Source organism: Balaenoptera acutorostrata, chromosome 1, assembly GCF_949987535.1.
Source record: "Balaenoptera acutorostrata chromosome 1, mBalAcu1.1, whole genome shotgun sequence".
Classification (NCBI taxonomy): Eukaryota; Metazoa; Chordata; class Mammalia; order Artiodactyla; family Balaenopteridae; genus Balaenoptera; species Balaenoptera acutorostrata.
In genome coordinates this window covers 38590688-38606354 of record NC_080064.1, presented here as the reverse complement: position 1 = coordinate 38606354, position 15667 = coordinate 38590688, and the positions used below count along the sequence as shown (strand labels likewise).

Genomic DNA, 15667 nt, shown 5'->3' with positions numbered 1-15667 from the left:
CTTTTTCTCTCCACAAACTTCAACCCCACACCATTGTAAAGCAATTATACTCCAATAAAAATGTTTTAAAAAAAAACAAACCTTCAACCCATCTTTCTCCTCCCTGAGTCTTTCCTCCTCACTCTTCTCCCTTCCCACCCTTTTTCTCTCCTCAGTCCTCTCTCAGCACTCTGCATACACCCCTTCCATTCCTGCCAGCAGGGGGCACCATGGTCCCCACAAAAGCACTGCCCCCCTTCCTCCCCCGACCCCTCCCCACCAAGTTCTACAGCTTGGTAATCCCCATCATCGTCAGTCCTTCCGGGGCTGCTGGTCCTAATGTCGAGGTGCTGGGAAAGTTCTGGCTTTTAAGTCACTCAGACCAAGTGCTCGAATCCTGGTTCTGTTGCTTATTAGCTGTGTGACCCTAGGGGCATTTCTTAGACTTGGGTTTAAGCCTCTGTTTCCTGGTCTGTATAACAGAATAGTTATGGGGTTTTCAAGTGAGATTTAAAATGAGATTTTTCTTCCCATTCTGGGACATAAGGGAATGACCACAGACTGAAAAGTTCAGAATAAGGAGAGTCACAGCCAGAGGGGGTGTGGGATGGAAGATTTTTAAATTTGTTTTGTTTTTATAATGGGAGGAGGCAGTTGAAGAGACAGGAGAGAGAGGAAGGCTGTTAACACTAACATTTGTACGTATCATGCTTTAAATGCATAACTTATATAGTAAGTCTTTTTTCCCCTTTCACAACAATCTTATGATATAAGATTCTCTTTTCGTCTGCTTTTTAAATATGGGGAAAGAGAGGCACAGAAGGTTAAGTGCACATTTCTGAATGAATGAATGCTTGCAGAATAGCAGGAGTTAAACGTCTGGGCTTTGGACCTTGGCCATCCCAGATTTGAATCCCTGCCTGCCTCTAACTGTGTGAGCCTAACTGAGTGAATTTACCCACTCACTAAAAATGATTTATAACTCCAAACCAATACTCACAGCACTTTTGTGGTCATTCATGGACATGCGCAGAGCTGCAAAAAATTTGAGTTGTCTACCATGCTTGTTCTCAGCTGAGGTTGAACAAGGGGATGCTCTGCCTTCTTGTTTCAGCTCTCACAATGTAAACAAGTGTTCTTTTTGTGGCCTATTTAGTGTCTGTCATGTTTTTTGCATTTTTGTGCTTTTTGTTGGTGACTTTGCTATTAAAGACTCCCTCCAGCGTAGTGCTGAAGTGCTCTCTAGTGTTCCTAAGTGCAAGAAGGCTGTGACGTGCCTTATGAAGAAAATACACGTGTTAGATAAACTTCATTCAGGCAAACGTTGGCCATTTGTTGGCCGTGAGTTCAATGTTATTGACATCAATATATATATATATATATTTTTTTTTTTATTTATATGTATTTTTGGCTGTGTTGGGTCTTCGTTTCTGTGCGAGGGCTTTCCCTAGTTGGGGCGAGCGGGGGCCACTCTTCATCGCGGTGTGCGGGCCTCTCACCATCGTGGCCTCCCTCGTTGCCGAGCACAAGCTCCAGACGCGCAGGCTCAGTAGTTGTGGCTCACGGGCCTAGTTGTTCCGCGGCATGTGGGATCTTCCCAGACCAGGGCTCGAACCCGTGTCCCCTGCATTGGCAGGCAGATTCTCAACCACTGCGCCACCAGGGAAGCCCAGACATCAATATATTTTAAATGAAGTGGCTTTAACAGAAACACAAATAAACTAGGTTATTGTTCAGTTGACAAAATGCTGTGACCAGAGGTTAGTATGAATCTAATCCTGTATTTCTCCTGGGAGCATTGGCTCAATATTTGCTAATACAGTGTTTGTGGTGACTTTATTAGGGCTAACTACCACGAATAACAAGAATCGACTGTATATGAAATAGGAATAATGACAGAATCTCCTTGTAGGGCTGTTGTGGGATTAGATGAGATTATGTTTGCAAAGGACTTGGCACTGTGTTTGGCACATAGTAAGTACTCAATAAACATTGTTAATGTTGTTAACGTGGATGAGTGAGAAAATGAGGGAGTGATTTTTTTACTCAGAGTTCCTTTCTCCAAGGGGCCAAGCTGAGGTTTTCTGGCTCTTCGGCTGGACCCATGGAGAGAACTGTGAGGGAGCCTGACCCCTAAGGGAGGGGCTGGGGATCAGGACCTGTAATAAAGAGCATCACTCTTACACAGACTCTATGTCATAGAGGCCTCAGCTGCGCTGGCCAGTAGCACCATCAGGCACGTGACAGAAGTTCCCTGCGCCCATGGGGCCTTCTCAGCTTGTCTGTGCCCTTCGGCCCCGGGGCTTGTTATTTATTTATTATTTATTTTTGGCTGCGTTGGGTCTTTGTTGCTGCGCGTGCGCTTTCTCTAGTTGTGGCGAGCGGGGGCCACTCCCCGTTGCGGTGTGCAGGCCTCTCACTGCGGTGGCCTCTCCTGCTGTGGACCTTGGGCTCTAGGCGCACGGGCTCCAGCAGCTGTGGCACGTGGGCTCAGTAGTTGTGGCTCACAGGCTCTAGGCACGCGGGCTTCAGTAGTTGTGGCGCACGGGCCCAGCTGCTCCGTGGCATGTGGGATCCTCCCCGACCAGGGCTTGAACCCGTGTCCCCTGCATTGGCAGGCAGACTCCCAACCACTGAGCCATCAGGGAAGCCTGGCCCCGGGGCTTAATTTCCCCCTACCGGAGGCCAGGTATAGGCTGGCCTCGGCTCCGGTTTCCCAGGATGTTCAAGTGTAGCCACAGAAGGTACCGGCAGAAATCCCAAGGCCCAGCTGCCACCACTGCAGCCACCAATCTTGCCACCATGGCCACGGATATCAACGACACCCACACTGCCACCACCAGGGTGTAGATCCTTCCACTGCAAGGTTAGCCGAGGGCCCTGAGCCAGGGTGGGGGGTGGGAAAAACAGGGCCACTCAAGTTTTCCCCACATTAGCCTTGTGCAGGCACTGTAGGGGACACACCTTCTGTGAATTATCACCCCAAAGGTATGGTGTCTTGATGGCAGGCATCCCAAAGGCTGAGAGCCTTAACGGAGGATGTATTGGCTGGAAGTGGAGGGCCTGGGGAAACGGGAGAATCTAAGAGCAGTGGAGCTTCCAGAACTTCTGCTTTCCTCACACTCTTCCCTCTCCTTCCTCTCCTCAGTACTCAGACACCTTTGTCAACCTGGCAGCTTTCTGATCCTCTAGAAATGCCCAGAAACTAGTCCAGAAGCTTGGCTGGCTCCGGACCTGCATCTCCTAAGGGCCACGGGTGGTAAACAGCAGACAAATAACAATCCTTTCTGCTCCAACTGCTTTACTCCACTCCAAGGTGTTTCCAGCTGACTATGTAGGGTATGAGGGCAGGGTTGGGACTGAATGCTCCCAGGGATAGGCTTCAGCGACAGCAGCGGCCCTCACAGTAAGACAGTGGAAGGACAGAACAAGGTCAGCAACACACACCGTCTTTGGCCTCAGCTTTTGATCTGCCCTACAAGGTAGGGGAAGTTCCTGCCTTGCACTCCCATTTGCACAGGGAAAAGGATCTCCGGAAACATCTTGGAAGGTATAAGAAGCCAGATCCTTGGAGAGGGAGGTAGAGGCACAGATCAGAAAAGGATAGCATGAAAGACAGATTTCACTGCTCCAGTGTAAACCATGAGTGCCTGAGTGAGAGGTGTATGTGGCTCTGTGTGCCTGTTATGGTCAGTGTTTGTGAGACCAAGAGAATGGGGATGTAAGCAGACATGTGGCTGAACGTACGTTTGCAAAGAATGTGCCAATGTTGCCAGCTGTGTGTGTCAAGGTGTGTTTGTGAGCGTATGAGTGGGTCAGAGAGAGAGACATCATCTCCACGAAGAGGAATGAATGAAGGTCAGGAGGCGGGTGCGGGCGGCCGGAAGGAGGAGAGCGTCAGCTTCTGACGGGGGTGTACCATCTTCAGCCCCCCAGCCATTCTCTGAGGTTGGTATTTTCCAGGACTAACAGCTTAGCTGGGGTGTTTGGGGGTGGGGTGAGACTGAGTTAGAGGCCAGAAAGTGGGAGGGTGCTAAGCTCTCAGGCCTGGGGATTTTCCACTTGGATTTCCGCATGTGCGCCCATGTGTCATCGGGTGTAACTGGGTTTACGTGAGGTGTGTGTCCATGGAGTTGTGTCTCAGTGGCAGGAAACATTGTGAGGGACTGTGTCTCTGAGGTGTCACTTTATGCACAAGTTAGTGTGTGTCCCAATGTCCTGAGGTCTGGCTCCAGTTCCAGGGCTCCCTTCCTTGAGGGTTGGGGGTGGGAGTGAACACTGAGACCTTTGGCCTGGGCCCCTGGGAAACCTGTGAGGAGAAAATGAATTCTGTCTGCTTTCATCCACTCCAAGGCTTGCCAGAGACTGGGACCCTGAGAGGAGGAGGGGGGCAGAGAATTCACTGACACATCATGCCCAGACAGCACTGGCGGAGGATGAGGCTTCTCAGGGTTTAGGGGGAAGGTGCTGAACCCCAGTCAGAGCTGGAAGCTAGCTAGGCTAGTGCCCAAGGCCCACAGGGGGGCCCACACATATAAAGACACATGACAGGAACACATGCAGACATGTAAATACAACTGGACTCACAGATACACAATGCAACAGATTCACACATGCATACAAGTACATGCCTATAAACAGATATATGCACTGACGCAAATGCATATAAACCTCTCCACATGACACATGTAACAACACATACACATGCCTACAAATGAGGACACACACACACAAACATGCATGCTCCTAGACACAGCACACAAGCGTATAGACAGACACTTGCAATCACACTCATGAAAACCCAGGTACACACACACATACATGCAAACACACTCACCAGACTTCCCTGCCCCTGCGGCCCTGGGACCCAGAAGAGCCTCCCTCCCCTATATGAGTGCCTGTGTGTGTTTGTGTGCAAGCGCATGCATGCATGCATGCCCACACTTGTGTCTGTGTGTATCTGGGTCTGTGAGAGTGTGTGTGCATTTGTGTGTGTGTGTGTGAGTGAGCGGGGTGCTGAGCTGTGGGAACCCGATGACATCAGCTCTTCTGGCTATTTTTAGCTCCCTCTGCAATGATGGCTGCTTCACTGCCCCTCCCCCTCCCAGGTTCCCATCTCTCCTCCCCCTTCAGGCTCCCAGAGGCAGCCACAGCCAGTGGGCACCCACCATCCCAGTGTAGGTGACCCCCTGGATGACCGAATACAGTTCATTCCCTCTCACCCCAGCCCTAGCTCCCTGGAAGCTGAGAACACCGGGCTCCCAGGCCAGAGGAGGAGGCTTGGGCAGTCTGGCAGCCCAGAGAAGGGGCCTGGGTTAGGTGAGCTGACCTGGCTGATCTCCAGCCCCTAGGGCGCCTCTCCTTCTGCTTTTCAATCTGAAACTGTGTCTTGGTCAGTAGTGCCTGCTGTGTGCCAGGGAGGATGCCAAGTTCTGGGGACAGAGCAGTGAGCATGACAGTGGGCATTCTTCCTGGCTGGAGTTATGGCTCGGTGGGAGACAGACATGAAACAGAGCACACAGGCACCGCACTCGACCTCAGCGAGGGCTCTGAAAATTGGTAACGAGGGGATTTAGTCTGGGATGATGGTCTCTGTCTCTCACAGAGGTGACCTGAGGGAACCAGAGGGGCACTCCCTTTACCTTGCACCTCGCACCCCAACAACCACACCTCCAGAATCCCACAGAGTACTGCTTCCTTCTCACACCCCACTCTCTGCTCCCAGCACTGCACCAGCCCACCATCCAAGTGGTGGCCCACCACTATTTGTGTCTCTCTTTTCTTTGGAGCTTCCCCACAGTCGATCCCCAGGAAGCAGTCCAGTGTGTCCCATCTATAGATGAGAAAACTGAGGACCAGAGAGGGGTAGTGCTGGACCACATTCCTCAATGCCCAGGGAGCAGCCCAGGCGAGATGGCAGGCAGGTGGAGGAGGAAGTGGTGGTGGCACTGGTGTAGAAGGAGCAGGGATGAGGTCAGGAGGTGGGAGAGGGGAGGACCGCAGCCTGAGGGGCTCGTGCCTGGAGGAGGGCTTCCTGCTCTACCCAGCCAGGGCAACTGCTGGAAAATCGGGTTTGGCATCTTCAGCTAACCCGCAGGACTGGAGGAGTGGTCCAGACCACACCTGGGAGGTGGCCTGGAGGTGGGCCCATCCTCTAGCATGGAGTATGGCCAAATGGTCTCATCGCGGGAGCATTTTATAACACTGGGGCCCTTTGGAGTATGTGGAAAATAGCTCTGGGCTAAAGTCAGGAGCCCAGAGTTTCAGTCATTGTTTTGCCCCAGACCCCGGTGTGATCCTTAGAAAGTCCTGCCCCCTTTCTTGGCCTCAGTGGGCCCTTCCGGAAAGGAGCTCTGGAGGAACAGTTTCCCCACCCCCAACTCCTGCCCTCCGTGTTTTCCTGGGAGTCTGACTTAGGCACAGGAACACAAAGCCAGTGGGTAGGGGCTGACCAGACAGCCTCTAGGGCGCCAGGCTGGAGGTCCCTTGTCACCAATGGATCAATGGCCGGAAGCCCAGCTCGAGCCCCACAATGCAATACCGGTCACCCCACCCTTACCAGGGCCCTCACCCCCACCCCCACTTCCGGCCTCTGTTCCTTCCTCACCTTCAGGGAAAGCTGCAGGGCTCCCTAGGGAATCTCCCATATCTCCTCCACTGGCTCCCTGCCCTGTGCTTAACCCTCCCCCTCTGCCCATTTGGCCAGGCCAGTCTCCCAGTCAACTTTCTTTTCCTGGACCCGCAGGCAGTCCAGGGAGGAAAGGAAGCTGGGTGGGAGGGCTGTAAAGGAGGCTGCTTTTCCTGCTACCCTCAGATACTGGAGCCTAAATAAGGGGCTTGGGGGAGGCAGGTGGACTGAATGCATGGGCCTAAGACTGGGCTACCCTGGGCATATCCCGCCCCGGGCAGCCCCAGGGGAGGTAGCAGTGCTACCCTTCACCTATCCAGCCATCTTCTTCCTCTGCCTTCAGCGAATTCAGAGAAAAGAGCCTAGAGCTGAGACTTGCATCCTCTGGAGAACAAACACAGAAATCCAGGCCAAGTGAATCCTGACTGTTGTCACCATGTCAATGACAAATTCATGAAACACAAAAATCATAAAATTCTGGATGCATAGAATCCATAGTCGCAGAATCTTAGCATCACAGAATTCTAGCACGGTGCAATCTGAGTTACAGAATCTTAGAAATACAGAATTCTGGCGTCACTGAGTCCCAGATGACAAGATTAGCATATCCTTGAGATGGAAGTCTTGAGAAGTCAATTAGTAAAGGGTGGAGGTCTAAACCAGGGGATTCCCCACTGGGGATGCGCACAGGAGTTCTCACATGAACACAGAGGAGGAGGCAGAGCCTGGGACACATGAGCTTAGTTAGGGTGAGGTAACACACCTGCAGTAAACCAGACAGAAGACAGACCTCTTTCATAAGGACACATTCCTGGTTCCTGAGGATGAGGGGAGTGGGGTGGCAGTGAGGAGAGAGAAGGGAACTATATAAACAACGAAAATGTAACCTGAAGAAAAAAATCATCAAGTAGCACAATACACCGGCCCTAATGCATCCAACTTCCACAGGATTGGGGTTAACATCAGCCCAGGACATTTTCAAAGGTTAGTAGGTTAGTAAGACTCTTTATCACATTAGAATGGTGACCCATGCCTGGCTTTTTTTTTTTGGTCAGAAAGGTACCAACCAGAAAAAAATCTATATACTACACTTTTCTTGGGGCTGCTGGCAGGAGCAGCCTCTCTCCAAAGGGGTGCTGAACCTGGAGCAACATGGTGTACACCAAAGCCAGCTTGTGGGGTGGGGTTCAGCGCCCCCAGCAAGGCCCTGGTAGGGGGCCTTGTGGAGGGCATCTGTCTGGGGTGGTGTCTGTTGGGGGTGGGCATCTCTATGGAAGGAGCCAAGTTTGAGGCAGCACTTTGTATGGGGACCCTTGTCTGATTATGGGGTTGGTTACTCAGTAAACAACAGGGATATTTACTTAGCATTTCTGGGAAACTAGTGAAAACTCAGGAGCCCAGAAGGAGCAGCTCCAGAGAAAGGCAAATGCCAGGACCTGCTGCGCATGGGAAATGGGGCAATGTCAGCTGGAGATCCTCTTGCTCGGCTGCCTGTCCTTGGATTCAGCTCAAAACCTCAGCCTCGACCTCTACCCACACCCCCATTTGCCTCCCTCTCCCTGCCTGCCTTCTGTTCTACCTACCTATACCTGCTGTGTGACCTTTGGCAAATGCTGTCCCCTCTCTAGGCCCCAAACCTCCTTTGCTCTTTTTTGAAGTCTATAATTGGGTTCTAAGTGAAGCTTTTAGTCCTTTATAGTCCCGCTTTTGTCCAGATCAGTTTCAACTTCAGATATCTCCATTCTCAGCTTCCAGAGAAAGTGTCTGGCAGCGTCAGGGGAGAATGCAGGGAATAGGGAATAGAAATAATGCTCGCATTTGACATGCTATATGTGTCAGTGCCCATAATGATTGTTTTTATAAATCTTATACAATGCCCACAACCACCCTGTGTATATAAATCATTTCTCCCATTTCATAGATGAAGGAACTGAGGTTCAGGGAGGGTAAATAACATGCCTCAAATCATTCAGTAGGGAGCAACAGAAGCGGAATCTCAACCAGGTCTGTATTAATTCTGAGTGCTGTGGTTTCAGATTAGCATTATTTCATGCGGCTTCCATAGGTAAAAGGAAAGCCCATGGATGGGAGTTTAGGGAGAACTGGTCTCTCTGGCTGGATCTGAAAGGTGATGAGTTGCACTTAGAAAAGTTTGCAGGGCTTCCCTGGTGGTACAGTGGTTAAGAATCCACCTGCCACTGCAGGGGACACGGGTTTGAGCCCTGGTCCAGGAAGATCCCACGTGCCGCGGAGCAACTAAGCCCATGCGCCACAACTACTGAGCCTGCGCTCTAGAGCCCGTGCTCCGCAACAAGAGAAGCCACCGCAATGAGAAGCCCGCACACCTCAACGAAGAGTAGCCCCCGCTCGCCACGAAAGCCTGCACGCAGCAACGAAGACCCAACACAGGCAAAAATAAATAAATAAATAAATTTATTTAAAAAAAAGAAGAAAAGTTTGCAGTAAGAACTGACAGCTCATGCTGTGAAAAAAGGTGAACTGAGGCTCCTTCTCTTGGGAACCCCTGGGTATCCTCAGCTCAGACTGGAGATAGCTGGGCTGGGTTGAGTGTGAGGAGGTTGGGTTGGAGAGTGGGGTGGTCCTGGTCTGATCTTTAGGGTGTTGAGAGGCTGCTGTCACTGTTCCTGGAGATAGTGTGTGCATGTTGGGGAGGGTCTGTGAATGTGGGCTTCTTCGCTTTCTGGGATGGGCTAGCCTCTGCCACCTGAAGCTGGAGCTGGTTGACGGGCCTTTGGGGCCTGGAGCAGGGGACTTTCCAGCTGGGATAGCATGGTGTGTTGGCACTAGTCTCACTGCCTTGAGGGTCCCAGCACCTTCTGGATCCCTAAGACTCAGCAACCTTGCACAGCTGCCTCAGTTAACTGGCTCAAAGGAAGTGGAAGGATTTCAGATGGTCACCTAACCCCTGCCCTGTCCAAGGTTGGGTCATCACAGGGGGCTGGGAAATCAGGAAGTCACTGTCTCACAGGGTCAGGACTGGAGGCACCCCGGCGGGGGGCGGGGGAGGGCAGTCATCTCTTCCAGATCCTTCACTGTAAGGGTCAGGAAAGAGTTTGAGGTCCAGAAAGAGAACAGGACTTGCCAAAGATTGCTTGGTAGACACACCAAGAGAGATGTCAGGGCTAAAAGAGAGGTTCAGACTTTGTATACTGGGAGCTTAGAGAGGCAGGGGCACAGACCCCTAAAGGCTTCAGCAAAAATGTATATGTGGTTTTAAAGCTGGGCTTAAAGAAAGGACAACTTTTTAGCTGATGCAAAGGGATAAAAGACTTTTCCTGGCTGAGAAACACCATGAGCAACGGCCCAGAGGGGGCACTGATTGGCTATGTGGGATGAATAAATTGCCCTACAAGGCTAGCCCATGTGGTTGGAATAGAAGTCTGATGGGCAGTAGTATAAGCCAGGGTTAGGACTTGAGGTCAGGACTGTCTGTGCTCTGTGAGAAGTCACAGAGGTGGAGGCCGCAGGGATCCAGGGCCCCGAGGCGGTTGGTACGGCAGTCTGAGGAAGACCAGGGCTGGGAGAGTCTTAGCAGCAGGGGTGGGGTCTGCTGGACTCTCACCACCCCAGGGCCCGGTCTGTTTCCTCCAATCCTTTTTTTTTTTTAACATCTTTATTGGACTATAATTGCTTTACAGTGGTGTGTTAGTTTCTGCTTTATAACAAAGTGAATCACTTATACATATACATATGTTCCCATATCTCTTCCCTCTTGTGTCTCCCTCCCTCCCACCCTCCCTATCCCACCCTTCTAGGTGGTCACAAAGCACCGAGCTGATCTCCCTGTGCTATGCGGCTGCTTCCCACTAGCTATCTATTTTACATTTGGTAGTGTATATATGTCCATGACACTCTCTCACCCTGTCACATCTTACCCTTCCCCCTCCGCATATCCTCAAGTCCGTTCTCTAGTAGGTCTGTGTCTTTATTCCCATCTTGCCACTAGGTTCTTCATGACCTTTTTTTTTTTCCCTTAGATTCCATATATATGTGTTAGCATACTGTATTTGTTTTTCTTTCTGACTTACTTCACTCTGTATGACAGACTCTAACTCCATCCACCTCACTACAAATACCTCCATTTCGTTTCTTTTTATGGCTGAGTAATATTCCATTGTATATATGTGCCACATCTTCTTTATCCATTCATCCAATGATGGACACTTAGGTTACTTCCATGTCCTGGCTATTGTAAATAGAGCTGCAATGAACATTTTGGTACATGACTCTTTTTGAATTATGGTTTTCTCAGGGTATATGCCCAGTAGTGGGATTGCTGGGTCGTATGGTAGTTCTATTTTTAGTTTTTTAAGGAAACTCCATACTGTTCTCCATAGTGGCTGTATCAATTTACATTCCCACCAACAGTGCAAGAGTGTTCCCTTTTCTCCACACCCTCTCCAGCATTTATTGTTTCTAGATTTTTTGATGTTGGCCGTTCTGACCGGTGTGAGATGATATCTCATTGTAATTTTGATTTGCATTTCTCTAATGATTAATGACGTTGAGCATTCTTTCATGTGTTTGTTGGCAATCTGTATATCTTCTTTGGAGAAACGTCTATTTAGGTCTTCTGCCCATTTTTGGATTGGGTTGTTTGTTTTTTTGTTATTGAGCTGCATGAGCTGCTTGTAAATTTTGGAGATTAATCCTTTGTCAGTTGCTTCATTTGCAAATATTTTCTTCCATTCTGAGGGTTGTCTTTTGGTCTTGTTTACGGTTTCCTTTGCTGTGCAAAAGCTTTTAAGTTTCATTAGGTCCCATTTGTTTATTTTTGTTTTTATTTCCATTTCTCTACGAGCTGGGTCAAAAAGGATCTTGCTGTGGTTTATGTCATAGAGTGTTCTGCCTATGTTTTCCTCTAAGAGTTTGATAGTGTCTGGCCTTACATTTAGGTCTTTAATCCATTTTGAGTTTATTTTTGTGTATGGTGTTAGGGAGTGTTCTAATTTCATACTTTTACATGTACCTGTCCAGTTTTCCCAGCACCACTTATTGAAGAGGCTGTCTTTTCTCCACTGTATATGCTTGCCTCCTTTATCAAAGATAAGGTGACCATATGTGCGTGGGTTTATCTCTGGGCTTTCTATCCTGTTCCATTGATCTATGTAGGCTCTGCCCTGACCTCCCTCGACAGGACCCAGGCCCAGCGTGAGGTCGGGCCCAGCTAAGGGGAGATTACACCCCAGTAGCTGCCTTCCCGCCCCAGGTTTGCCGGCCAGTGCGCACACCTCCTCCCTTCAGCAGCTTCCCGATCCCGCCACTGCGGGCGGGGTGGTGGACGGGAGAGGGACGTCCTCGGCTTTAGGGCTTTGGCTGCTGCGAGCCCTCCCAGTGCTGCTGTGATGCAAATCCGCTCCGGATTTATTCCCGGACGTTCTTCCGTAAAGCGGGACGCGCCCGGCGCCAGAGCTTGGCTGGACGTGCCTCCCCCGGCCGTGACCCAAGGGCGCCACGGCCTAGAACTGGGCGGGGGTGCCTTCCCCGCTAGCCTGGGGATAGGGGTGGTGTTGGGAGTATGGGTGCTGGGCCGCGGCGGCTCCGGCCTGGGGGCGGGGCTGTAATTAACCCGCCGGAACGCCGGGTGTGGAGCCGGAAGCGGTAGTCTGGAAGACCAGCAAGAACCTAACTAGGAGTGTAGGGGATGGGGAGCAGCTTGGGCAGGCTGAACTCAGGTCCGGGCCTGAGGTATTTGGTGGAGAGATATGAAGGTTTAGGGCTGGGGAGCGTGTATAGCGCTGGAGATCGTGGGGTGGAAGACGAGGGGGAATACCCGGGCCTGTGAGGGGCCGCCCCAAGCCTGGCAGGGAAGCCGAAGCTGGAGTTAACACCTCGGAGGCCTGAGAGCCTTGACACTACTGGGAGGAGGGTGGAGGAGAGGACAGGCGGGAGTAGACGTGCTGGGTGCTGGGGCTCCAGCTTCAGGAAGCAGACCTGCAGGAATGGTGTGAGCAGTTTATAAGGAAACGCTAGCCAAATCAGCATGTATGTAGGCATAGGGAGATGGCATCTATTGAGTGCATACTGCATGCCACACCAAGGATATTCAACAAATTGACAAAAAGAGGAGTGCGTCTTCGCTTTTTTTCTTGTTACTTTTATAACCAGAAAAGGACACGACAGCTCTTTTTATTTAAAAAAAAAAAAAAAGTAAATAGACCTAGTTTTCAGCCCTGCTAAGCCACTTACTGTTTGGCCTTGGAAAATTTGCTTTAACTTCTGCAAACCTTTTCTTATCTGTAAAATAATAATAGGAGAACCTAGGCCCAGGGTTTGTGGATTTGTTTGAGGATTAAATGAGTTAGGACAGCAAAGGTGCTTCGAACAGTGTTCAGCAAGTGGTAGCAAGGAAAGCTACTTAGCCTAGTTTGGAGGTGAGGGTGGGGATGGGGAACAAAAAGTCTTCTGGAAGAGTGGAAATCGGAGCTGAGTCTTAGAATATGAGTAGCAGCTTGTCAGTGGAAGAGGGAGAAGAGAAGAATGTTAATGACAGAGGGGACAGCATGAGTAAAAACAGGCAGGGAGAAACAGGACAGTGAATTTGCGGGAAACGGGGAGGCATGAGGCAGGCAGTGGAAAGAGATGAGATTAGAAAGGTGAGCTGGGGCCAGACTGGGGCAAGGTGGGGCTCAAAGTTACGGAGGCCGATTTCCCTTCTGAGAGCTGTTGAGTTTTCATCGGAGGCAGGAGGAGATAGGCTCCCACTGGGGCAGTGTGGGCACAAAGAGACCTGTGAGGAGGAGGATAATGGCACGAACTCTGCGGCAGCCCTGGGGTGGAAAGAAGTGGATGGATTTGGGAGAGGCAGGAGCGACAGGACTTGGTGATAGAATGAATAAGAGGCATATCTTGATTTCTAACTTGGGTTCCCAGGGTGCTGCTATTCTCTGAGACAGGGATTGGGAAGAGTAAAACATTTGAGGGGCAGCTGAGTTCAGCGTTGGACATGCCTTTGACCACACCCCTGGACAGACCCTCAGTAACTGGGGTCCTGTCGTCCCACCTGGCAATTCCTCTGTCCATAAGATGGGAGGGGTATCATTAGCACTGCTGGCTGGCTGTTCCCTGGCTGCGGCTGGCTGGAGGTCTGCGTGGGGAGGCTGGGCTGGGGGTGCTGCTACCACTGGGCTGGGTCTGGCGAGTGTTCCTTTGTGGTTCTGGATTGCTAGGCAGTTTCTTTGGGCACAGTCATGTTATAGGAGCTCAAGGACTGAGTTGTCTGATCGTTCCCAAAGAGAGTCCCTGGAGGGTGCCAGTGCTCTGTGCTGTGGAGATTACTGTGTCAATTTTATAGCTCAGGAGACTGAGGCTCAGAAATTGAGTGGCAGAACAAAGGTCACTGGAAGTGAACAAAGGTCTGTGTGCTGTCTTCTCACAGTTCCAGCTGCCGCATCATCAATGGTGACATTTGTTCTAAGAGGGGCAGGGAAAGCACCAGAGCCATGGCTCCTTGGGGGAGAAATGCAATCTAGAGGGGGTAAGGGGGATAGGGGGAGGAGGCAGGAAAAGCTTCCTGGAGGTGGTGCAATTTGTGAGGTCATAGAAGCGCAATCTTGTTTTCTGTCTTCCCAGCCAGCAATCATTGACAATCAGCCGTTGCCTGCCGTGAGGGAGACCTTGTCATCTGAGGGACCTCTAGGTAGAATGTGTCCACAGAGCCCAGAAAGTGGCAGGCTGGAATTCCTGCAGGCATTTCAGGCCTGAAATGGAGGCACTTCTACCTCGGTCTCTGGCGTCCATCAGCCTGAGCATCCCTTCTGCACAGGCACTTCACTGGCAGCTGGAATCCCAGTGCCTATTCATTTTCTTATCAGGGTTCAGCACAGGTTTCTGTTCTGTTCCCAGGCTTTGTTTTACTTAAAAAAAAAAATCGTGTGATGAAGTGATGAGTTATTTCTAAGGGAGGACTGACAATTACAAGAAAAACTGATCTTTCTGTGGATGATTGGGGAAAAGTTTTAAGATACAAAAAAACATTGCTAACCTTCATCTGTCACTCATTAAGTGTTTTTTTCCAGGTGTCCAAATAACTGCCATGGTAAGGGGGTGGCTGCATTTTAGGAGCTGAGAAGGGGTAACTTTCCCAAACAATGTTTAAGTAATATTTGATCATTGTAGAAAATACAAGTAAAAAGAAAATAAAAAAATAAAGCATCCATTAAGAGAGAAATACTGCTAACATTTTAAAGTATTTCCTTTTTTTTCATTTCTGGGCATTTCTGGTTTTCTTTTACATGGTTAATATACTGCATAGATAATTTTGTGTCTTGCTTTCTTTTATTTATTTATTTATGCCCGCGTTGGGTCTTCATTGCTGTGCGCAGGCTTCCTCTAGTTGCAGCCAGCAGGGGCTACTCTTTGTTGCGGTGCTTGGGCTTCTCATTGTGGTGGCTTCTCTTGTTGCGAAGCACAGGCTCTAGGTGTGTAGTGCACGGGCTTAGTTGCTCCGTGGCATGTGGGATCTTCCCGGACCAGGGCTTGAACCCGTGTCCCCTGCATTGGCAGGCGGATTTTTCACAACTGCGCCACCGGGGAAATCCTGTGTCTTGCTTTCTTATTCAACAAAATTATAAGAACTATCTCATATGATTTAAAACTGTTAAAAAAATGTTTTAATGACTACATAATCTTCTAGTATATGGAGTTACCGTATTTCATTTTACCACTCCCCCCATCCTTAGACATATAGGCCCTTTCTTTCTTTCCCTCTTTCTTCCTTCCTTCCTTCCTTTACTTCTTTCTTTCTTTCTTTCTTTCTATTATAAAAATGCTGTGATGAAAATCTTTGTACATATATCTTTGTCCATATTTTGGGTTATTTTCTTATAATTTTTTGCTGGAAGTGGAATTACTGGGTCAGAGGGTCAAAATATTTTTAAGGATCTTTGTAAAATTGAAGTATAGTTGATTTACAATGTTGTGTTAGTTTCTGGTGTACAGCAAAGTGATTCAGTTATACATATGTATATACGTATTCTTTTTCATGTTCTTTTCCATTATGGTTTATTACAGGATATATATTACAGGATAGTTCCCTGT

The 15667-nt window shown here is 49.7% G+C and overlaps 1 protein-coding gene across 1 annotated transcript; it reads left to right on the top strand.

Moving 5' to 3' along the window:
* The first annotated feature begins 2241 nt into the window (after positions 1-2241).
* P3R3URF (PIK3R3 upstream open reading frame) lies at positions 2242-3171 on the top strand. Its single transcript, XM_028163212.2, is given in 3 exon segments — positions 2242-2263; positions 2630-2845; positions 3128-3171. Coding segments are annotated over 3 exon segments (282 nt in total).
* The last annotated feature ends 12496 nt before the right edge of the window (positions 3172-15667 follow it).